Raw genomic sequence first — 23696 nt, 5'->3', positions numbered from 1 at the left:
TTATGTGATTCATTCGGGCTGCGACACTTTGAGATAGCCGTTTTTCTGTTCTATCTTTATTTTGAACCAACCACGTCTCAACCGCCATCACACAACAACCACCTTAACCACCACGCCAGCCATCGTCACCAACTACAACCACGTTCCAACCCTCAGACAACAACAACAACAACAACAACAACGCCAACAGCCACGACCTTTACCTTCACAACTCAATCCCGCAAACATCGCATCACCGTCATTTCCAAACGGCACCATAACCATCAAACCACCACCGATAAACCCTCCACCACCCTCACCTCTCTCCTTCTACGGCCATTCCCGCACCACCTGTGAACACTGAGCGTCGGGCTGTCTTGGGCTCGTTCAGCGATACGCACCGCGCCGCGAGCGCAGGTGGCGGCCTTTCCGAGGGAGAATTTGGATCAAGAACGCTACACGCCCACTTCTGTTCCGTCCAATTAGCAAGCGCGGAGCGGCTTGGCCCCGCCTCCAGGCGCGTCTGTGTGAAATCGATATATGCAAATTCTAGAATCAGGGGACGTTCACACCCACTTTTCTTCCGTCCAATTGGCGAGCGTGGCTCCGCCCCCGAGGTCATCCTGATCCGGATATTTGCATATTATTTTCTCCTGCCGGCCTATAAAACGGCGAGCGCAAGGCGAATCGTGGCAGAGTGTGGCAGTAGCAGAGTGTGGCAGTAGCAGTGTGTGTCGGCAGGGCAGAGTGAGTCGAGTCATCGGTGTGGCAGCGAGTTGGGTTCTGCAGTCGGCTGAGGAGAGTTGCGGGAAGAGGCTGAGGAGCTCGGGTCTGAGGCGAGAAGGACGGCGGTCGGCGACGAGGGCGCGGTGTGAGATTGCTCGTCGCGGGACCCAAGCCAGCCAGCCATTCTCCTCCCCCAGGGTATCAACAATTCCCCCTTTCCCCCGCGCTGAGATAGTGCAAAAAGGGGGCCCCGTTCCCACCCCACTCCAAACGTCGTGCCAACGAAACCCGCCAAGGAGCACGGAGTCGGGGCACAGCCACGCGGCCACATCTGCGGCTCGTCCGCCAACGAGTCACGAGGACGCGGGTAGGACCCCCCCCCCCCGGTCTCGTGGGCCTGGCCGCTCCTTCCGGTCACGCGCACATATTGGCCTACAGGCCCGTCTGCCCCCTTGTCTATGAGGGTGGCTTCTTTCCTTTGCTTTTGAGTAAATGTGTGTTGGCGCCGTCTGTAAAGTAGAACTGTATAAGTGTTGCCATGTGTACGCGTATTCGGTAGTAACTCTGCGCCATTGTTTCTTTTGTTTTAACTGCTATATGTGCATTTTGACTGTTTGGCTGTATATGTGTGCTTTCCGTGTGTCGCTTAATAAATGTGCATTGTGTGAACTGTTTTATTGACCTTTCGTATCTTTTCTTTATTGACCCTCCATCCTGCTTCACGTAAAGGGTTCGTAGTGGGCTTAATACACCCGGTAATTAATCTGAACCGTCCAGGTCGGCAATAACACCGCTCGGTTATCCCGATAGCACGGAACGGGCCGCCCAAGCGGCTCGTGTCCGGAGTCGACCTGCGGCGAGGTGCGATCGCCCGGTCGACCATTCGCGCAGGTACTTAGGTATCTCGAATTTGGTGAGCGACCTTATCCTGCGCGGGTGGGAAATTGGCACGATCGTGGTGAGGTTAAACCCCCACCCGTGACTAGCTCCCGCGTTGGTCCGAGAGGGTCACGACTGAATTGTCCGTTCCGGTGGGCGAGGCGGCCGCCATTCGAGTCGAGCGGTCGATCGCACGCCGGTGGGCGCGAATTCGCAACAATATACATAAATATACACTCAATATGCTTCCATACATGCCTTTTCCCTTCATGGAAAGATGACAAAATGACAAAAGCAAAGATGTCCTTACCATCTCCATGATGAGGTGCCCACATACAAAACACTTCTCTGCAGACTGCTGGAATCCAGAGTACTGGGAAGCATTGCAAACACAGTTATGGATTTAAATGTCCAGCAGGTTTGGCCTAGTGCATGAAGGTATTGACAAAAAAGTAATGAACACAACTTCCTACTTACCAGGTAATCTTCTTCACAGTACACTTTGCCATGTACATTATAGAAAGCTTTCCCACGCAAAGCACGACCTATGGGACAAGGGCATTGGTATTCAGACAGCGATATCTTCCGTTAGGTCTCCAGAACACTCACAGAATGATCACTTCATGCAGAGTGATAATATGGTGTTGCAGACTGGCCAATGGACTTGGCTTGAACTCGATGATCAAATGGAAAACTTGGCGTTATTTCAATATGCCACTATCTGATCTGTGCATGTTACCATGACAAGTGCCGAGTTTGTACGACACTGTAATAATACAACTATTGTACTTACCACAAGAGCAGCAAGTAAAACAAGTCGTATGATAGAGGCTTCCCATGGCTTGGCAAGCCTGTCCTGAGCCATAGATGCCAGTGTTGCATTTCACGCACATTCCTACAAAAAGCATACACATACTTGTGTCAGATTCCACCTCGTGGCTAAGGGTGCAACTTGTGATTGAGCAAAAATATAATCGGACACCAGGTGGAGTAATGAGGGGCAAGATGCTCCTGTCTGGAACGGTAGAGTAACATTTCCCCCCAATAAATACTGTATATGTACTTCCTCGGTCCTTTTGTTCAGTATAATGAACAGTTTTCATTTCAAATTGTCCACGATACCATAACTGAACATATATAACCAGGACCAGGGTTCTATGGAGGGTGCGAGGGAGTGGGGGGGGCGGAGGAGGGGGTAAAGGGGTATCATCTTACTCCCCATTTCCCGACAGGGGCAGCTTGTCCCAAGTTTACTGCCAGCAATGAGGGCAGTGAAATGTTAACAGTATTATCTTTGTTTGTGGGATGTGCACAGCGCTGCCCTCATGATGCCATTTAATGCCCGTCCAAAGTTGCTTTGACAAGTTGACGTCCAGCCTTCTGTTTTAACCATTGGAGTATCCTTCAGTGATGGTTCAGCTACCGGTGACTCACCTCTGAGCTCTCTAGCTTGGGATCGAATGTTGACCCAGCTATAAACTGTCACCCTCTTTGTATTCATATGCAGGGTCATACATCAATCTGGTCACCATCCTTCGGATGGATGTTATGACTGGGTGTTCAATCTTCCTACATTAGTTCGTTTCCTACCAATTTACTGTTGAGCTTGAATGATTAAGTGCTCCAGGGACAAAGAAGAAGCAGTGATATTTGGTTCACGAGTGATATTTCGTTATGGGTGTGTGTCTGTCTGTCTGTCCCGAGCATAGCTCCGTGGGTTTTGATCCGATCCTGATAAAATTTGGGTGGGAGGTTTATATCATGATCTCGTTGTGTTTTCCTGAGAATGGGCATGCTGCGCCCATTATGGGTGGAGCCACACCCAAAAAACATGTGTTTTTAGGGGGTAGCCGATTTCAAGTTACATCTTCTCCGAGGGGGTTTGTCGAATCTGGCAGGGGTTTCGGTATTTGGTTAGCCAAATGGCACCTGCATCGCCCCACGGAGCTCTATTTTTCATTTTCGTCCTAAGGTCAAGGTCACAAGGTCACGAACTTAGAAAATATCAAAAAAAATCAATAAATTGGGCATCGAGCTCCTCGGGTTTTCGACTGTTTCGAATAAAAGTTGGTATGCAAGTCGTGCTCTTCGAGTACTACAACTTTCATCATTTACGTTTTTCCCGATTCCCGCCAGTTTAGCCGTGGCGTCCCCTCGAAGGTCAAAAAATAAAAAAGGCGAACCGTGTACATTGCTCGTGAACCATCACCGTCTCCAGACTTGTCAATAATATATATTTGAAAGCAGCCGAGTTTCTCCGTCCATAATGGTTTATTCTGAAGAGTTTCTGCTGTCATACAATAATATAAATGGTACCATTGGAAAGGCAATCGAATCCATTTACTTGGTTGGAAAGCTAATAAACGATTTACTTGGAACAAACATGCATTTGTTTAATCACATTTACTAGCCGCTTTTAAAAGCCCGTGTTTCAGGGATTGAGGAAGAAGAAGCGGGGCCTCGAGTAATGTAGCGGTTCCAACGGTAACGTTTATTCTACGAAAGAAGGAACCCTTTACAAAGACATGGCAGGAGCACACAAAAGGAAATATAATAATACTACTCAAAGCAATATAAAAATATATAAAAGTACACAAAAGGAGCACACAAACAACAACAACAACTACAGCCATGACAACAACAATTACGTGTTATAAAAGATCCTTTTTTGATGTGTTTTACTTCATTTTACATCCTCACTGACACCCACAGATCGGCATGCAATATGTGTGTGAAGTACTGCATGCTGTGTTTTGTTTAAACACGTCAGCAAAGAGACGGGAGGCATGCCTAGTGAGAAAAATTATGGACAGGCGATATACGTGCAAGATTATGAACAAATAATTAACTGCAAGCGAATATTCAATTTGGCATTGGTCCAATAAATCATTGCAGAAAATTCCTTCCAGTAAAGTGTTTCGCAAAAGATCATCAACACACCGTTCGAACAAATTTATCAAGAAATAATTTGCAGTTATTATACTGAACGCGCATTGATGAATTTGGAGATGCGCAGTGGAACTGAAAACGTTCATAAAGTCTGCAGATAGCTTTGCCATCTGTCTCAAAAAGAATATAAATATAGTACGCATTCCCTCTTCTGCAATGTTCCTTTTTTATTTTCAGGAAATTTTTTTTTCTGCGAGGCAGATAAAATCAATGCCTATTTTGGCACTGCAAACCTTTTTGAGAATGTTTCATTTGGCCTTGTATCACAATGTCAGCAGCAAAAGGAATGAATGAATTCCATCAATGTCAACTCTATTTCCACACGCTCACATGATATTTGCTTTCTCGAGGAGATTCAATCAGTCTCATCTGCGATCAGATAATATAATTGCTTTCTGTGATCGAGACTTTGGGAAATGTGAAGTTGGGGCACACAAAATGAACCATGCGTAAAAGAGAAATCTAATGACTAGTGAATTTTAGACTCAGATTCCCCCCCCCCTCCCTTTGCAAATTAGGACTGGATATATGTTATTTTGAATGCAGATATCGCAGCTCATGTAAGAGGCGACAGATCGTCTGCACAATTCTGTCTAACAGTCAAGCAATCCAAAATACGGGCGATGGGAAAATGCTGCTACGTTGTCTTTTGCGGTGGTGTTGCCAGTTCTTGTCCTTCTTATTTTAATTAGAGCCGAGTTGCTCGATTCATTGCAATATTATTAATCAGTGTTGTCAACTCTCTTCATTAACGACTATCATTTTCGCTCTGAGAAAAAGAAAAGGAAGAGCAACTTGTATTGCTGTCATGTAATAAGATAACAGCTTGTTTCTTTTATATCCATTACAGAGATGGGAATAATTTACTTCCTCAAGTTCTGAAACTAAAAGAGTGAAGCCCACACAATACTCTGCTCTCATTTGCAATGACGATGGAATTGAAAGGTGCCACATCGAAAAATACCATGCTTTGTTGGGTCATTGTTCCCAAGCTCTTCTGAGTATAAGGGACTTGGGCACATCACATTAAAGGCACTCTTCTTAGCTTTTTCAAGTCATTTTAAAAACATAAATTGAAAATGATGTTGTGAAGAAGTACTGTTCTGGGTTTTCACTTTTGCCACACTTGTGAAAAGAAAAGAAAATTTGATAGCAATGGATGTTTGGTAAAACCAGAAAATAAAGTACATCTGATTGCAATTTGCACAAATTTCCTTGAAATACATAAAGTAAAAAAATTATCTGCCAATAGTGTCCAAGTAAGGTCTTCGTAGTAGGTTCAGGTGGCTCCATGGATGCACCTAGTGTAACGCTTCTTTGATCTTTTCACGTCTTCTAAACATATTGACAGCCAATAGCGCTTCGTGACTTGCTCGTCTCCATCTGTCACGATCCAGATAAGCCGGTGGGAATGCGGTAAGGAGGTTGCCTCTCAGAGGGGTGCGGTTAAAGCAGTCTTTCCAGCAAAGAGCTGGTCTGCCGACCTTCCTGGTACCAGACTGCAGAATGCCGAACATGTTATGTTTTCAGGCAGCACTTTATCCATTTACATGACGCGTCCTACCCAGCGCACCTGACTGTGGGCGATCAAGGAACTCACGTCCTCGCATCAACAATGATCATAGATGATATTCATTGTCACACGGTCCTCCTACTTGGACGCGGTAAGATATGGCAGATATGTCTTTGCTGAAGCTTAGGAAAACTTCCGAGATTGTGCTGATGCGTTTTCCACAACTCGCATCCATAAAGCAATATTCGTATGATGCATGTGTTGTTGAGCTGGCATACAAGAAGCTTTTGGATGTTGTTCGGTTCTTATCACATAAGACGTGATCTGGTCTGCCAGGTCTGTGATATGGGCTGTATGCGTCTGAAAGCTGAAGAAGCAAAGTGTAAAGCGACTCTCAATTTCATAATCAATACTGTGTGAGCTTGAGATGTAGCTGCCAAGATATTTGAAATTCTCAATCTATTGTGCTGAGGTGCCATCAATCGTAAATGGCCACTGTTTGCCCAAAGCAAGCCACTTCAGTCTTGCAGCAGTCAATGTTGAGTCTAAATTATTTGCTGGTTGCATTGTAACGGTCGATCACGCGCAGTAACGTTGCAGCATCTTCCCGAAAGGCCAATATAATTGGCATATTGTGCTTCATGCAGAAAACAACACTCCATTTTAGGGTCGACTTTGAGGCGAAGATTGAAGAAATCACCTTCAGTCCAAAAGTGAACACGCATGGCATTATTAGCGCCTAGGTCAGGAAAGGCACAGTGGAGAATGATGGCAGCAAGTATAGGCCTACCAAATGAAGAATGCGCGAGAATGCATCCCTGCATCACGTCACTGTTGTAAAGCCATTGCTTTCGACAGATTTCCACCTAAAATTGCGTGGCCTTCATGCCAGTATGTAAGGTAATCATGACATTCGTGAATTTGGTGGGGAATCCATACTTTTTCAGTAGCTGAAAGACTACGTGACAATCTACCGAGACAAAGGCTTTTGTAAAGTCAACAAAAGCAGTGTACAGTGGCATAAATAGCACTTACATAATGACTGGCAAATACCATTGTGCACACATTATTTACTTAATCTCGTTGGGTCGCACTGTGCTGTATGATATCAAAAGGGCATCTGGGTGGCTGAATAAAGTAGGTAGGTATATACAGTAATGCTTTGCCAGTCTTTTACAAAATTTTGACCATTTACAACAAGAGGTAACATGGTCTCCTGATACACCAAAGTAAACAACATTACTCTGTTTTTTTTCCAACTCAACTAGACCTAATACAAAAACAAATCATAGGAATTTGGAAAAAGTGCAACTCTTGTAAGGGGCAAAAAAGGCAAAGCATGACAGAGATGATATGATGGGAGAAGGAGAAAGTTAAGATTGTGTCTGATACGACAAACTGTGTTGGACCTTGCCTTCTTTGCTGGTTATTCCACAAAATGTGAAATTTGACCTCTCTCACCTGAAATGTCACTTCAGCAAAAGACTTCTGTGACTCATTGGGACTGATTCAATCAGTCAACTTCCCGACCCAGATCTCAACCAACGGTACTCCATCTCTTCTGGATCTGATTTTGACAAATTTCCCTGAAAATATCGACTGTTCTTCCTCTGATTCAATCGGTTTATCTGACCACGAGCTTGTCAAGGTAGACATCTCTCTGGCTGTTATGAGAGAGCCACCTCAGCACCGTCGAGTCTGGCATTTCACTCAGGCTGAGTGGCATGGTCTCCAAGCAGCCATCAAACTTCTAGACTGGTCTCCCATCACTACTTTCTCCAACATCAACTCATCCTGGGAATTCTTTCAAAGAAATCAATCTCTCTCAATCTCTCTCAATCTCTCTCAATCTCTCTCAATCTCTCTCTCCTCTCTCTCCTCTCTCTCCTCTCTCTCCTCTCTCTCCTCTCTCTCTCTCTCTCTCTCTCTCTCTCTCTCTCTCTCTCTCTCTCTCTCCTCTCTCTCTCTCTCTGTCTCCTCTCTCTCTCCTCTCTCTCTCCTCTCTCTCTCCTCTCTCTCTCCTCTCTCTCTCCTCTCTCTCCTCTCTCTCTCCTCTCTCTCTCCTCTCTCTCTCTCTCTCTCTCATCTTCAGTTGTCCTACTCCTCCTCCCGCTCATGGTTCACTGAAGCTAGTGGCGAGGCAGTTGTCCTGAAACAACTTGCCTTTGTCTCATGGAAAGCAAACCCAACTGAGGGTAATCTCAGTTCCTTACAAAAAAGCTCAGAACAAGTGTGTGCCTACCCTCAGGAGAGCCATAAAACAATAACTTTCTAATCTCAAACCTCTCTCCCTCCTCCAAATCCTGGCGGCGTCTAATCAAATCTGTTTCTCGTGTATGTCCCCCCTCCATCCCCTCCCTTTTCTCAAAGGGCTGCACTGCTGATACTGCACGTGAAAAGGCCGAATGCCTAAACTCGGTCTTTGCATCTAAATCTAGTGTCTGAAACCCATCGCTTTCTGTACCCACCTAACCCAGTCACACCCAACTGTACCTGGACTCTGTGTCCTTTTCTTCTGACAAGGTGGAGAGCTTGCTGTCAAACCTTGACTCAGATTCTGCAACCGGTCCAGACGGCATCAGCTCACGTGTCCTAAAAACTGCTCCTCTGCTCTTGCTCACTCTATCTCTGTTCTATTCACCCTCTCATTTGCTCAAGGTCATCTGCCATGTGCTTAGAAATCAGCAAACATTACTGCCCTACATAACAAAGGTGCAAAAACAGATCCCTGCAACGACAGACCAATCAGCCTTCTCCCAACCATCAGCAAGGTTATGGAATCCATCATCGCTTCAGACACTGAATCCTTCCTCTTCTCCAATGACTTGATTTCCAATCATCAATTTGGTTTCAGACCAGGTCACTCTACCCTGGATATGCTGCTTCTGCTCTCCCAACAATGGATGGAGGTACCCAATGCCGGACATGAAATCAGAGCCATATCCCAAGACATATCACATGCTTTTGACACAGTCTGGCACCCTGCCCTGCTCACCAAACTTTCTTCCTATGGGATGCAAGGACATCTCCACGCATGGCTGGCAGATTTCCTCTTCTGTTGCAGCCAATGTGTGGCCCTCACTTGAATTCTCTCATCCCCTCTTCCTGTCCAGGCTGGAGTTCCTCAAGGCAGCATTCTGGCCCTGTTATTTTTCTGGTTTTCATCAGTGATCTCTCTGACTCTCTGGAAAATCCTCTTTATCTCTTTGCTGATGACTCCACCCTCTGCCGTACCACCTGTCATCCCTCAGACCGGCAAGCAGCAGCTTCTTCACTCTCTGCCGATCTGGATAAAATCACAAACTGGTCCAACACGTGGAACATGTCTTTCAATCCTGACAACTCCCACACTCTCAGTATGTCTCTCTGAAAGGACTGTTTGGTACCCCCCCCCCATCTACTTTCTCAACAATCCTCTTGAAGAAGTCCTTTCATTGAACTTTCTGGGTCTCACTATTTGCCATGTTCTTCCTGGGAAAGCCATATTTCCAACCTGGCCTCCAAAGCCAGTCGCTGACTTCGTCTCATACAAAGCTCTCATACAAAGCCATCCTCCATCGTGCTAAGTCCTTCCTCGGCCCACCTGAGCTCCTGACCACATACAAAACTTTCGTCTGCAGCCTGTTTGAGTACTGCTCTCCCCTTGGGCTGGTGCTCCTGCCTCTCACCTTTCTCGGCTTCACGTTGTGGAAACCAAGGCATTTCGGATTATTGGTAACTCCTTGGCGAGGCTGAGTCTTTGGTCCTCTCACTCTCTCAATGCAGGCAGGTCGGTGGTCTTTGTCTTCTATCGTCTCTTCTCTGGTATCGCCCCCACCCCTTGCTCTGTCTGCGATATGTCCCCTCCATATTTCTGCAGGGCGCTCAAGGTTCGCCAGCAACCCACTTCCGATAAAACTACCAAAATCATGAATCACTGCTCACCTTCACTCTTTCATTCCTCTTTTTCCCTGCTTTTGGAATAAACTCCCTCACTCTGTTCAATCCCATTCTTCACTCCAGGCCTTCAAAACAGCTGTTCACCACCACCTCTTATCCCCCATCCAAAACCTCAATCTTTTATACCCCTGTTAATCCACCCCAAACCCACTTCTTTTAAATTCCCTGCTTTCCTTCCTGAAAGTCCCTGTAATGTCCATCTTGCATACCCCGTGTTCCCCACCCCATCCATCTCCCTTCCACATATCACCTAATGTCTCTGTTCCCCACTGTTTTGTCCTTCCCTCTCCTGCCCCTCTCGTCTCATGCCCCCCTTGCTGTGCATTGTGTGATAGCTCTCATACGAGCCTTGACAATGTATACAAAAAAAAAGAAAAGAGGCACTGTATTTGGAACAAAGGTGAACCAATACACAGTCGAGTTTAGATACACACTGATTGCTAAGCTGTGAGTGCTGTCTTAAACAGTTCGTATTTAAAAATCCCCTTTTTACATTATCTCATCAAAATACAATGAAAGAAGAATATAGAAGTGATATTTGTCTTGTTCAAATAATTGCTTGGCATATCAAAATTGATTGGCCAAGCCATAGATAAGTTTGGTGTGGGGGGGGGGGGAACCCCCTTCTTACTCTCCATTTATCTTTTTTCATCTTCCTAATACAATCTGTGAATTGTGAAGGACTTGACTGTCCACTGCCAACCAATTAATTTGTGGAAGTTGGTATCACAAGAGGATCAAATAAAACTGAAAATGAGGCCCTGGACAGCATTTGTTGGGGCACCACGATAGCACTGTTTGAATTGGAGGCTGCCATGTTGTTAAGAAGTGCCGAGTGTTTCATTCCGTTGCAGTGCTTGCTAAAGCGCTTTGAATCAAGCAAGCCACTTAGTGAGCGGAACACTTCCCTGGTCTTGTTTCCTAGCCAATAGCTCCCTATTAACAGATATATGCTGTTATGTCACTTGTTGAAAGGTTTCTTATAAATACAGTTGCCTCTGTTTGTATGTTTTTGGTTCACGAGTCAGTAAGTGACCACTATATTCGTTATGGGTGTGTGTGTGTGTGTCTGTCTGTCTGTCTGCCCCGAGCATAGCTCCGTGGGTTTTGATCCGATCCTGATAAAATTTGGGTGGGAGGTTTACATCATGATCTAGTTGTGTTTTCCTGAGAATGGGCGTGCTGCGCCCATTATGGGCGGAGCCACGCCCAAAAAACGTGTTTTTAGGGGGTAGCCGATTTCAAGTTACATCTTCTCCGAGGGGGTTTGTCGAATCTGGCAGGGGTTTCAGTATTTGATTAGCCAAATGGCACCTGCATAGCCCCACGGAGCTCGATTTTTCATTTTCGTCCTAAGGTCAAGGTCACGAACTTAAAAAATTGCGAATTTTGACATAAAAATCATATGACCGCCCAAATTTTGAGAGCTAGGATGACAATATTTTTATGCATAATCTTGAGGTCATTCCCCACCTAAAGTCTTGAAACCATTTTGCTCCATCTCAAACACCTTGCCCGTGGTGCCCCCTTCAAGTTTGTTTTTGCGCTGATTTCATCAAAGTATGGATAATCCGAGGAGTGTGAAATGCCATATAGCCTATATATGACGTTATATTGTTCCTGGAATGTTCCAGAGGAAGTTTTGCACCAAAGGTCATAATCCTTGACCTTTGAGCTTTAAAGTTCACAAAGGTCAAATTTTCAAAGTTGTGGGATAAAACCAGGTTTTCGACCTTCTTCGATGAACTAACTCCAATAAGCTATAGCACGTATCCTGTTTCCTTATTTTAATGTCCACAATTGTTTTGTGACCTTTAAAGGTTATACAAAGGTCAAATTTTGAAAGTTGTTAAACGAAACCGGGTTTTCGACATTTTGCAGCTAACACCCTGTCACTCGTATCACATCATGTTGATCATTTTTAGCAGCATCTCACGTAGCAAACGCTGCTCTAAGATCCACCTTGGCTTAGCTCGGCGTTGTTCTTGTTCTTGTTGTTGTTGTTCTTGTTCTTCTTCTTGTGAAGACAAAACCTTTATATTAGGACTCGGCTCCTTTATATACACGATCCGGATCTCCTTAAATACTAAGCACTTGTACACATCCTCGCATTAAGGGTGCCTTTTGAGAGCGTCTATCATGAACTTTTAAATATATTCGGATATTTGCTTTAAAGTTTCAAAAAGTTCACACTACTATTTAAAGATTATTCCATTTAATATATTGTAATTTCGTAAATACACGATATATCGTAAATACGTAAATACACTATGACGGGTCTCGCTATTGGCTTAATCAAGGCACGTGACAAAATATCAGAAGCTGGTTTTTTTTTTGCTTGTTTGTTTTTTTAGCCGACAAAACCTTTAGGACGCTGCTCTTGGACACATTTGTCCTTGTTATAACTTGGTCAAAAATTATCACATTTTATCATCCTTGACTTCTAAAAACAATCTACATCGTCAAATACCACTCGTGAACCATCGCAGTCTCCAGACTTGTCTCTTATTATTATTGTTATTTTTTATACATCGTCTAGGCTCGTGTAATAGCCATGACACAAAACAAATCAGAACACAAGACAACAAAGGAAACAGCAGGAGAAAGGGGAAACACCAAAAAGCCAGGCAGATGGACAAAGTAGATGGAGATGGACAAACAAGAGATGCAGGTAATGACAAGGGGTAAGGGAGAATGCAATGTGTGGACAAGATGGATACATAAGCCAAATTTTGGGAGTGGTGGGTTTGTGGTTTAGCTGGTGTAGAAAAGATCATGGATTTGGATGGGGGGGAAGGGTGATGAGATGGTGGTGAACAGCTGTCTTGAAGACGTGGAGCTAAGAATGATATTGAAGAGAGAATGGAAGGTGTTTCCACAGGCAAGAAAAAAAAGAGGAATAAATGAGTGGAGGTGAGCAGTAATTCTGGATTTTGGCAGTTTCATCTGGAGGGGGTTGGCGTTCTGCAGATACCTGGTTGGGGGGGGGGGAGGAGGGGGACATAGCATGGAGAGGGAAGATGGTGCAAGTCCAAAAATGAGGCGGAAGAAGACAGAGAGACCACCAACCTGTTGTCGATGGTGAAGTGATCGGCTCATAGACTCAGCTTCATCACAAGAGATTCCAATGATATTGAAGGCCTCGGTTTCCACGGCATCAAACTGAGCAAGATGTGAGGCAGGGGAGCCAGCCCAGAGGGGAGAGCAGTACTCCACTGAGCTGCAATGTTTAAAAATCCCCTTTCTTTAACATCGAAGAATCTATTAACATGTGGAGGACATGTCAATGGGTTCTTCTTTTGTATGCAAAACAAGGCTGTGGGGTAGCATCATTGACTGAGGCCACGGCTGTTTTGCTGATGCAATGTCCACTGTACAGTGAAGTAGGAATTTGCAATTTGCTCAGGGTGCTTGTGATAGCTCACATACTCTTTGCAAAGGGCACCATGGGACCTTTAATGTCCACCAACTTAATGCCGGAAGATGGGACAACTAGTTTAATGTCTATCTGGGGGATGGCAAATACAGTGATGAATTAGTTTGAGTACATGTGAAACACCGGGATGACAGTTTATAGCTAGGTCGGGATTCAAACCCAGGCTAGACAGCTTAGAGGCGAGTGTGCATACCTCGAGGACCTTGGCCATCCTGTCAGCCTGGTTAATGGGTAACAATAAATAATAAAGTATAACACTGATGGTTGTTTACCACCAGAAAGTCCTGGGGGTCAGAGCGAGATTGAAGAGCCTTCAGAAGGTAATTCCACAAACAAGAGAAAATAAGAACAAAAGAGTGATGGGGGGCAGAAAGCACCGCTTATGGGAATTTAACAAGGAGGTAGTTACAGGAAGAATGTGAGCTTTCTGGAAGAGCTGGGAAAGATGAAAGGGTTGGGAGAGCAGAGGGAACAAAACTGGATGAAAGGCGAAAAAAAAGAGAGGCCACCGACCTGTTTGCAATGTAAGAGCAACAGGCCTTGTATTTCAGCCTTACCACAGGATAAGCCAATAATGTTGAGATTTTTCAGTTGAGAGCTTTGGATTCCTTAGTATCCAGGAGAGATAGTTGTGAACTGGGAATGCCAGACCATAGAGGAGAACAGTATTCAATGTAGCTCCAGACAAAGGCATTGTAAGCTGTGAGTAGTTCTGATTTTTCAAGCAATGTATTGGGACGAGGGAAAATGCTCAGTCTGCGGCTGGTTATGGGAGCCAGCTTTGCATGTGGTAAGCCCAACAAAGGCCCTGGCTGATGGCAAAGCCTCTTCCAACGTTCAATGTTCAAGATGTTGAACCTCTTCGAATGGCCGACCATGGAAACAGAGAGGTGGATCCACTTGACTGTCCTTCATTGCAACATACAGGTAGTGGACAAAAAAAATGGAAACATCTGGGTGAATGAGGGACACCGAGCAATGGCTTCCACACAGGTGTTGACCATGTGTTAATGAAGCAAATAACATCCCAGCCTGCTTAGGGTAATGTATAAAAATGCTGCACAGGCCTGATTGCCTATAATTATGGCAAGCACAGCTGCAGGAGAAGTTCCACCCAATGCCCCCATTCACAGAGCATATGTGGTTGCCCTATGGTTTGATGAGCATGACACTGATGTTATCTATATGTCATGGCCTTCTCAGTCACCAAATCGATATTGATCCGAATTATCGATCTGAACCAAATTGATAACTTTCAGGATATTTGGAACGACACCTGAGACAGTGTTTTCCACCTCCATCAAGCAGGTGTGAGTTGATTGACTTTCTCATGGAAGAATGATGCCGCATCCCTCCTGCAGAATTACAGATGCTGGTAGACTCTATGCCACAGTGCATACAGGATTTACTGGCTGCAAGTGGTGGGCCAATGCCCTATTAAGTGACTTTACATTGGTGTTTTCATTTTTTTGTCCACTAACTATGTCTGTCTCATTGCAACAGGTTGAGACTGAGATTTGCCAGCGTTGAAGGACATGTTCCATTTGTCAGACTAGCATGTGCATCTATTCAATTGTAGCCCAGCAGAGAGCGATGCAGTTGCTGTTTGCTTGTCAGAGAGATCCTGTACTGTACTGGACAATGTGGAGTCAGCTGATAAAAGGGATGAGTTTTAGTGCATTGGAGAACTCATAGATGAGGAACAAGACTGACCCATGACACTGTCTTGAGGCACTCCAGCCTCCACTGTGAGAGGAGAGGGATCCCTTGATGGGAACAAATTAGTGTCAGTCAAGCAAATCAGACCGGGATGGAATCCAAACTGATGGTCACCAGAGATGAGGCTGTTTGAGAAGAGGAAAGATTTGATATCAGCAGCATTGATGGATTCGATGACTCTGCTACAGACTCTATAGTTGAGAGGATTTCCTTTTGCACCCTTCTTGTGAATGAAAGTGATGTTAGGCTGAAAAGACCAGATAAAATGAGAAGCAAGAGAGCAGGATTTGAGAACATGAGCACTGATGCCGTCTTGGCTCGTTGATGATAGAGGGTTGAGGCTGGACAGAACTTTCTCTACCTTTCCGGGTGACAAAGACACACAGTCGAGTAGGCAGTGGGTATGAGGGGATAAGATGGGGACAGAGAGGGATAAGTGGGGTACATAATATTCTGAGATATTCTACCTTGTCTTGAGCAGAGTCTGCAGTGAGGCTGTTTGAGGTAACGGAGGGAATGGAGAAGCACATGCCATTATTATTGTTAAATTAATTATTAAATTACATATAAAATATTATCTATTACTTCTTTAATGGCTCCAAATTCTTCCCACCTTAATGTGGGGTCAGCCCGGGAAGATTCTTGGCCTGGTATTTCATGAACCGGCCAGCCAGAGTTGACATTCCTTCGTCTGGAGGTGATTTGGGCAGGACTTTGGAATTTGGCCAGGGTTACGGTGATAACTCGCCGACCCTTCCAAAAAGACACAATGGGATCTTCCAAAGACACCAACAACTAATGCTAGCAGATAGGGACACCCAGCTTAATAATGTGAATCTGAGGAATGGCTCACTTTATGATGTGGCAAACTGCCTGTAAAACACGAATCTGACAGCTTATAGGCGGGTTAGAAATCAAACTCAGAGGAGAAAGTTCAAAGGTTAGTGTGCTTGCCAACTCTGCACCATCCTGTTGGACGCAAATGAAAAAGGATACAAAACGACTAAGATCACTGTCCATATAAAATACATATCTTATTCATTATCATAGAGATAATTTCACAAATTAGAATCGCATTTCAGTGTCACTGTTTTCCTAAATGTCTGAATCTCAAAGTATTCCCTTCTGCATCGTAAAAGATTTCGATCTCCATCGTTTTCCACAAAATTCTTGAGGAGTCTCCACATAATGGCTCATGGGTCGCAAAGAACGTTCCGTGGCAGACAGAAAATACACATATTTGAATTAAAGGCTTGCTTTTAATGACAAACGTCCGTATTTTGTACATTCCGTTTGCTGCAGAAAAACATTGATGTGGTGAGGGACCCGGGAGTGGGGGATGGTAACTCTGAGTATAAAGCGAAGCCGCTCTGCCCGAGGGTGCAAATGCAGACATCCAGCTCCAAACCTGTACTTACATCTGCTTTGTAAAATTTGTCACAAAGAAGCGATTGATATGACGTAATAAACCTTGGCTAAGTGTTTGGTAATATGACTAATGCTTTTACCTTGCCATACTGGTTAAACGGTGGTATAAACCAGCAATTCTACTAAACAATGGACACCGTTTGAAGACATTTGTGTGTGTCGGACCAAAGAAGAAAACGTGCTTACGCTGCGTGTAAAAACACCCGACACATTATTACTTATCTTCGTGAACCTTGGAATTAACTTTCAATTGTGACCAAGGGGAAAATTCCAAGCCAGCCATGGGTGTGGGAGCCGTGCTTTGAAGTGCCGCACTCAGGGCACATTCCTGACGAGCTTTGCAACGTTTCCCTATCAAATCTAGCCAGGGAATTTTTTTCTTTCCCCTCCTTTATGTTTTCTCATTTTCCTGCATTTTGGGAATGAGGGTCACTGCCATGACAGCAAACGGCCCTGTCTAGCGGTAATGCAAAATCTAGAAGTTTTACGTAAACTCTAGATAGCTTGCGTAGCGGTGTGGCAGATCTTCTACAAACATGCATGGTTGTTGCATCATGGAACGCAGTACTTGATGCAGTGTATCTTTCCACTGAGGTATTAACATCTGAAAAAGACCTGCATAATAAGGACATTCATATTAGGTTGATGAAAGTGCGCGCGCGTGCACACACACACCACACACACACACACACACACACACACACACACACACACACACACACACACACACACACACACACACGCCCAGTTCCATATATACAACACTGCAAAACACAATGAACAATGATATCGGTTATTCTGAACCTTTGGACAAGGCCAACAATACTGCAACAATATTTAGCGACTGCGCCAACACTTTTAGAACCCAGGCCACCTTTGAATGTGCAATAATGTGCAAGACAAGGCGAATGTAATGAGATAAAAAGGAAAACAACAGGATTCAGAATGACGTAACTGCATAAGAATGGCTGCGTGTTGGGACTAGCAAAGCTTTGAGGATCTGCACACAATGCGAGTGCCTAACCAATACGGAGTGCACACCATGTGTTTCTAGGAGCACGGGGGAGCTGGTGCAGCTCAGGGTCGGGCAGCTGTCAAACAACAGAGGGGGAAGACGGAAAATAAAATAATCTGGCACTTTCTCTTCCTGTGAACGCAACAGTGAGTTCATGTAGCTGTGCCGCCCAGAACTACTACCAAGCGAGTGTGGAAGACAAATCCTCAAAATTGACTGGATGTTATGGAGGAATAAGCGGCCTTGTTGGCCAGCGGGATGCGCATTACGCTTCTCGGCCGTCTTGCCTGGGTTTGAATGTCAGCCCAGCTATAAACTGCCATCCCGGTATTTCGCATGCAGGGCGAGGCATCGACGACACGTCTACTTGCATCAGTCGCTGAACATTAAAGAAAAGGAGACGAGTTATCGCCGGCACCCTGAACAAATCACAACTTCCTGCCGGAATATGCAGGGGGGAACTGCGTCGGCCTCACAGCCGCTCCTCAGTAACTGAGGCAACTTACGGCCTGAACTCAGAACTGAATCCCAGTCCGATATGCATTTGCTCACAATGACCGGCCTTGGTTTTCAAGAGCAGTTTGTCGTGCGTCATCTTCGTGCACGTACCGGGTTGCTTTATGGTCCAGGTAGGAACTCGTACGTGCAACATGGAGGTGCGAAAAAGGCATGAAAGATTCAGATATCACAAAAATAGAAATGCTTCCACATTGAGACATGAACTTAAATGGAAGCATTGCTCTTCAAATAGAGCTCAAACAACTATGCTCTCTCAGCGTCGTGCCTCCTTATCGGATGCTTCATCAATCGACGAAAAGCTACGAGTTACGCACTTGCGTTTCTATTTTGCACAAATTATGGACGAAGGAAAAGGAGGAATATATATATTTTTTAAATGGACATGAAACCGAAAGGGTATACATGGGTTAGCATCGACAAGATGGAAATGTTTGAGCCATGGTCTTGCAGGCTGTCAAGATCGATGGTATTTCCGAGGGTTGTTCAAAAATAAAATAAAATTAAGAATGAGGAAAGAGAAACATATACTCTTACAAACTGTGCACTCATGCGGTGGAAAATCGAAACAAGCGCATGCTCGGACTACCTACCGTACCTCGTTAAACAAGTGAACCGGGGTTTTGTCTTGAGATCTTCAGATCCAGAATGACCTGTTATTGGTACTAATCACAATGAGCTATCACAGCGGCCTGGTTGTTAATAAACCATTCGTCATGTTGAATGCAGCTCTGTTTAACGATGAAGGGCATTTAAAAAGTTCGACAAACAAGATGCTCACAATGGTCCAAGATACGCCGAATAATTATTTACTGATAAATAAAAAGGTGAATGCGTTTTGGACTTCATCAGAATTTCTTGAATGAATCTCATAACACACACACACACACACACACACACCTCTTCAAGGTTCACGAGATAGAACTCATGGCAAAAAGATTGTAGAAATTTATTTATTTATTTTCCCTTCCAAGACAGGCTCGTGGAAGAGCGAGGAGAGAGAGGGCATAAACTGACAGTGGGGGCAACCATTGGACACAATAAGTAAAGGAACGAACGAACAGAATAAGAGGAAAGAGTGAAGGGGAGGAAACAAAACACTGCAACATGCAAGTAAGGGGCTTGGGTTCGGAAGGGTTAAAAGGAGGTAATAAGGATTGTCAGTGCGTGGGATAGTACGAGATAGCAGTGTACCACCTGCTCGATGTGGGATTGAACAGATTCAGGAAGATTTCACATATTGAGGCAGGGGGTGCGGTTGGGGGTAGAGGAACAAAAGTGTTAAAACGTGCAGTCAGCCTGGAATTTGTAAGTAGAACCAGGAGGGGGTTACTGGAAGAACGCAAGACCGTGGAGGAGGTGTCGCTGGACATTCGGAGGAGTGAAAGAAGAGAGGGAGTTCGACCGGAAATGTAGCGAAATAGAGGCTACGCTACTGACCTGCATGTGACGCGAGAGCACAACTTGCGCTTCCGCTTCATTTCCAAGAACATATACTTACACTGAAAAGCCTAACTGGAAGAACGTCTCCCTCACTCGACCAATCAAAAAACAAAAGAACCGCTTTTTGATCAATCCTCATTTTTGATCGCGATCATGTGAAACCTCTGGGTGCTGATTGCACCATTTTCTGGGGGCACAGCCGTGCCACTGATGCAGTGCCCTCTCTTATCAATCCACCGGCAGTCATTTCCACTAACGTCAGGAGAATGTCAGTCTGCATCAACCCCACCTGGCATTAATTCAAAAGACACCAGGGACTCAAACTCAAGACCCGAAGATCTTAAGCTAGCCACCTTAACCATTAAGCGAACTCGAGGCTTTGTTTCTTGATGAAACCTAAAAGGGTTCTCTTTGTCACGTGTCCTCCTGTCCCAGCGTGACATTAATGTCAGTGTGTGAGGGTGAACCTCCTCTCGTGTCATTCTGCTCTTCCATAGGTGTACATATACGCATTGAAAATGAAAGCCGGTTCCGAAAAGCTGCTCAGGTGGAAAGGTCGGATGGCGGTGCATGTGAAAGAGTGGTTGGAGGTGGGGAGGATGCTCTACATTTTCAAACCACTCTGAATAATCGATGTGTCATTCACCATCTGTCTGTCCGTCCATCTGTTCTTGACTCGTCAGACTGATGTGACGTCAAAATGGCATCGGGGAGTGATCGAATGCTCCGGTGCGAGAGATGACCAGGGCGGTGCTCTCGGAGTGCACTCGCGATGGGAATTTGTAATGTGGGCAGGGTTGTGGCGCACAATGGGCTGCTCTTTTCGAAAAGCAGATTTCTATGTGCAGCACTCACAAGTGAATGTGAGCAGACGGGATGCGTGCAGTCCTTTTCCAGGGGGGAATTTTTTTTAATTTCTTTATTTATCGAGGATAGACGACTCTGTGGGCAAACATACTACCTGCAGCTATCCTTCCGGTAAGTGCTCCTGTGATATTTACAAACGTTTGAATCCAAGAAGCGACCAAACATTCATCAAACAATTTAAACTCCTGATGTGATGGCTTAATGCGCTTTTATTAAAACGATTCAACGCACAAAATCAAAATTCCGAATACGACCAAAGAGCTGCACGGGTTCATGTGACGTGACCTGGGTGGCCGAGGTGTGGGTTGATCCCCGAGATGACATCACGTTAAATGTCCATGCAATAGAAGTGAGAAGAGAAGGAAGACATTGGGGGGGGGGTGGAGGACTGAAACAAGCTCACCGAAGTACTCGGTCTTCTCTCGAGCCTCCATCTCCTGCTCAAGCTGCCTGGAGAGCGCTTCGAGCTTCTGCCCCGCAGCTCCCTGCCCCGGGGGCCGACTCGCGCCCCGCGGGCTATGGCTCTGACTGCCGGCTCTTGTAACGACTCCAGGGGCGCGAAGTCCACTCGGATAGCAGCACATCTTGGCCGGCAGTGGAGGCGGCTCGGCACTCTGCGATTCCGGAAAAGGTTCCGTCTCGGCGGTTAGGGGTCCCTGTCCTGGCCTGGCCTCGGTCAGACTGGAGCGAGGACTGAGCATCAAGGAGTGCTGACTCGCGAGGCTGGAGCGCGGGCTCCCGCATCGCTGGTCGTAACCCATGCTGATGCCGCTGGTTCGATTACTGTGCGGACGCTCGGGGATCGCGGCCGAGCCCAGGCTGGTGCGCGGAGAGGACGACGGGCGGCTGCCGGAGCTCGCAGAGCTCGCGAGGCTCGAGCGTGGACTCGGGAACTCGGGATCGTGCGCCGGCGACGTGGAAAGACCCGCCACGTGACCTTCGCAGCCCGGACTAGCGCGCCACGACGGACGCTCGTCGTGCGCCGCGATCGCAGGCGGCGGGAACGCGTCGGGCATCGTCGAGGCGGATTCGACCCGAGGTGGCCCCGGACGTGCGTCGCGCTCACACTGAACGACTCGTCGTCCGTCGTACGGGGACTGGGCGGCGCAGACCGTCCGCGCCGCGTGCACGACACCTCCGGGGACGCAGTGAGCTCCTTTCGCCGCCAAGACGAGCGCGGCTTGATTGGGGTGATCCGAAGGGTCCGAGAAGCCCCTTTGCGGCCTGGGCTCCGACTCGCTGAGCCCCCGCGATGCCATCTCGGTCCTGGGACTGAAGCGTTCTCGGTAAGCCGGGGGAGGCTGTGACGGGAAGAACGCGGGATGTCCGCGACCCGCCTGGCCCGGGAAGACTCCCGACTCCCGAGCTGGGCTCGGCCACACGCACTGCCGATGGTCTCCTGTAGACGTAGGTCGCTGAGACCCTCCCAGGTCGCACAACCGCAAATGCGCGAGCAGCGCGGACGGGTCACCCGGGGAGCAGTCCATTCCGTCCATCCGCCGACGAACTCCGAGCTCGGACTGCCAAGACGACCGGGCACGGACGACCAGGTAGACCGAGATGAAGAAGAAGAAGCGGAGCTGCGCGCGTGAAGCGCTTCACTCTGTGAGGAAAAGCCGAGGAAGCTTCCCTCGCTGAGGAAACGCTTCGCAGACTCGCGCTCCGTCGGGCGACGGCAACCCAAGTCGAGGAAAGTTAATCTAAGAAAACATTCCCCGTTTGCCTCGTTTCACACACAATGGCGCGAGATTCGCGGGAAAACTTTTTCTTCAAAGTTTCCGACGTGCTTCGTCGAACACGGGTCCCGGCGCCGGGCACTGCTGACGTGAGCATGGATCTAGCCGGTGTCCATCTGCTGAGGCGTTTGTACCGAGGGAGCACGACGTTAAAAATGGGGACACGACCGACGGAGCGGAGGAGAACTAGCGGATCGTCACAAACATCACATCCCCGCGTCCCGGGGACTAACTGATCTCGCGTGGAATGTGCGCAAAGCGCCGTTCGTAGTGAGGCGGGAAAACGGCCGAATGGAATGCGGACTCGCGGCGTGTATTAATCCGCCGAATGTAGATCCCGCAGGGATTGAGGCGAGCGACGGACGCTCGATATGGGAGAGTGAATCGTTTGAAGGAGGAAGAAAAGATCCGTGTTCATAATCACGGCTCGCTATTTACCTTGCAGCTGAATCATCAGGTCACGTCAATACGTTTCAAAACAATCACAGTAGTTTTATTAACGGTTAATTAAATAAGTGTTGAGGGAAAAAAAAAAAAACAAGCTTAAATGAGCTAAGATCCTCGTCCTCTTCATGATGACGTCGTAAAAACGAATATGACGTCATTGTGATGCATCAGGTTTGCGATAAATTATCTGTGCTAATGCCCGGCTTGATTCCCGCAAACAAAATTCAAACAGCTTGCCTAGTTTTGGAGATAATAGTCAAGGCGATTTCCATTAGCGGCGATATTATGACGTCAACTTTTTTTCTCGGAAGAATTTCCAAAATCCGAGATGGTTACTGCCTGCGCGTGGGCTTTCTGCATATACATCGCAAGTTTCACGAAGATCCGATGAAAACTCTGGGTTGTGAAACAAAAAATAGGAATGACGTCATAAAATTTGATATGACGTCATAGTGATGCATCATATGTGCGGTAATTCATCTCTGCTAATGCCCTGTTCGATTCCCGCAAACAGAATTCAAAAAGCTTGCCTAGTTTCGGAGATAATTTTTTAGGCGATTTCCATTAGCAGAGATATTTTGACGTCATAACTTTTTTTTCCAGGAGGAATTTTCAAAATCGGAGATGGTTACTGTCTGCGCAGGGTATTTCTACATATATATGCCAAGTTTCAGGAAGTTTCGATGAAAACTGTAGGCTGTGAAACAAAAAAGTCCACAAGAAGATGAAGATCAACAACGTGAGTAAGACTTCGAGATCCTCCACGAGGATCTAAAAATCGGATTTCTACGATTGCTCAAGAAATCGTTGAAAGTAATAGTTCATCATGTTGTTTTTTTCCAACCAGGTCATCCTCATGCAGCCCAGGGGTTCTGGCAACGTACAAGGACGTGTGACCGAGGCCTCCACAAACAACCTCAACACTCGAGGAGGACATTTGGAGGAGGAGGAGGAGGAGGAGGAGGAGGAGGAGGAGGAGGAGGAGGAGGAGGAGGAGGAGGAGGACATGACCCCAGGCCAAGAAACTGCTTTGGGAGCACCGACGTTCTGTATCACAGAGTGTGGTGCAATATTTACAATCTTGGTCATATATAAATTGTATTA

At 46.3% G+C, this 23696-nt stretch overlaps 1 protein-coding gene across 2 annotated transcripts in view; it reads right to left on the bottom strand.

The window, feature by feature from the left end:
* Positions 1-22382, bottom strand: part of LOC147028102 (Wilms tumor protein 1-interacting protein-like) — a 60365-nt gene extending 37983 nt beyond the window's left edge. For both annotated transcript variants that reach the window (XM_085878161.1, XM_085878162.1), the window contains exons 1-4: positions 20813-22382; positions 2378-2479; positions 2062-2129; positions 1895-1957 (exon numbers count right to left, since the gene is read on the bottom strand). In XM_085878161.1, coding sequence (XP_085734287.1) covers positions 1895-1957; positions 2062-2129; positions 2378-2479; positions 20813-21905 — 1326 coding nt within the window. In that variant the 5' untranslated portion in view covers positions 21906-22382. The remainder of the gene's footprint in view (positions 1-1894; positions 1958-2061; positions 2130-2377; positions 2480-20812) is intronic.
* Between the last annotated feature and the right edge of the window lie 1314 nt (positions 22383-23696).

The sequence above is a fragment of the Eptatretus burgeri genome, chromosome 4 (assembly GCF_056783735.1).
Source record: "Eptatretus burgeri isolate ZD-2024b chromosome 4, Ebu_testis_v1, whole genome shotgun sequence".
NCBI lineage: Eukaryota > Metazoa > Chordata > Myxini > Myxiniformes > Myxinidae > Eptatretus > Eptatretus burgeri.
Note: the sequence above shows the minus strand (reverse complement) of the source record. Positions and strands in the feature narration are given on the sequence as shown.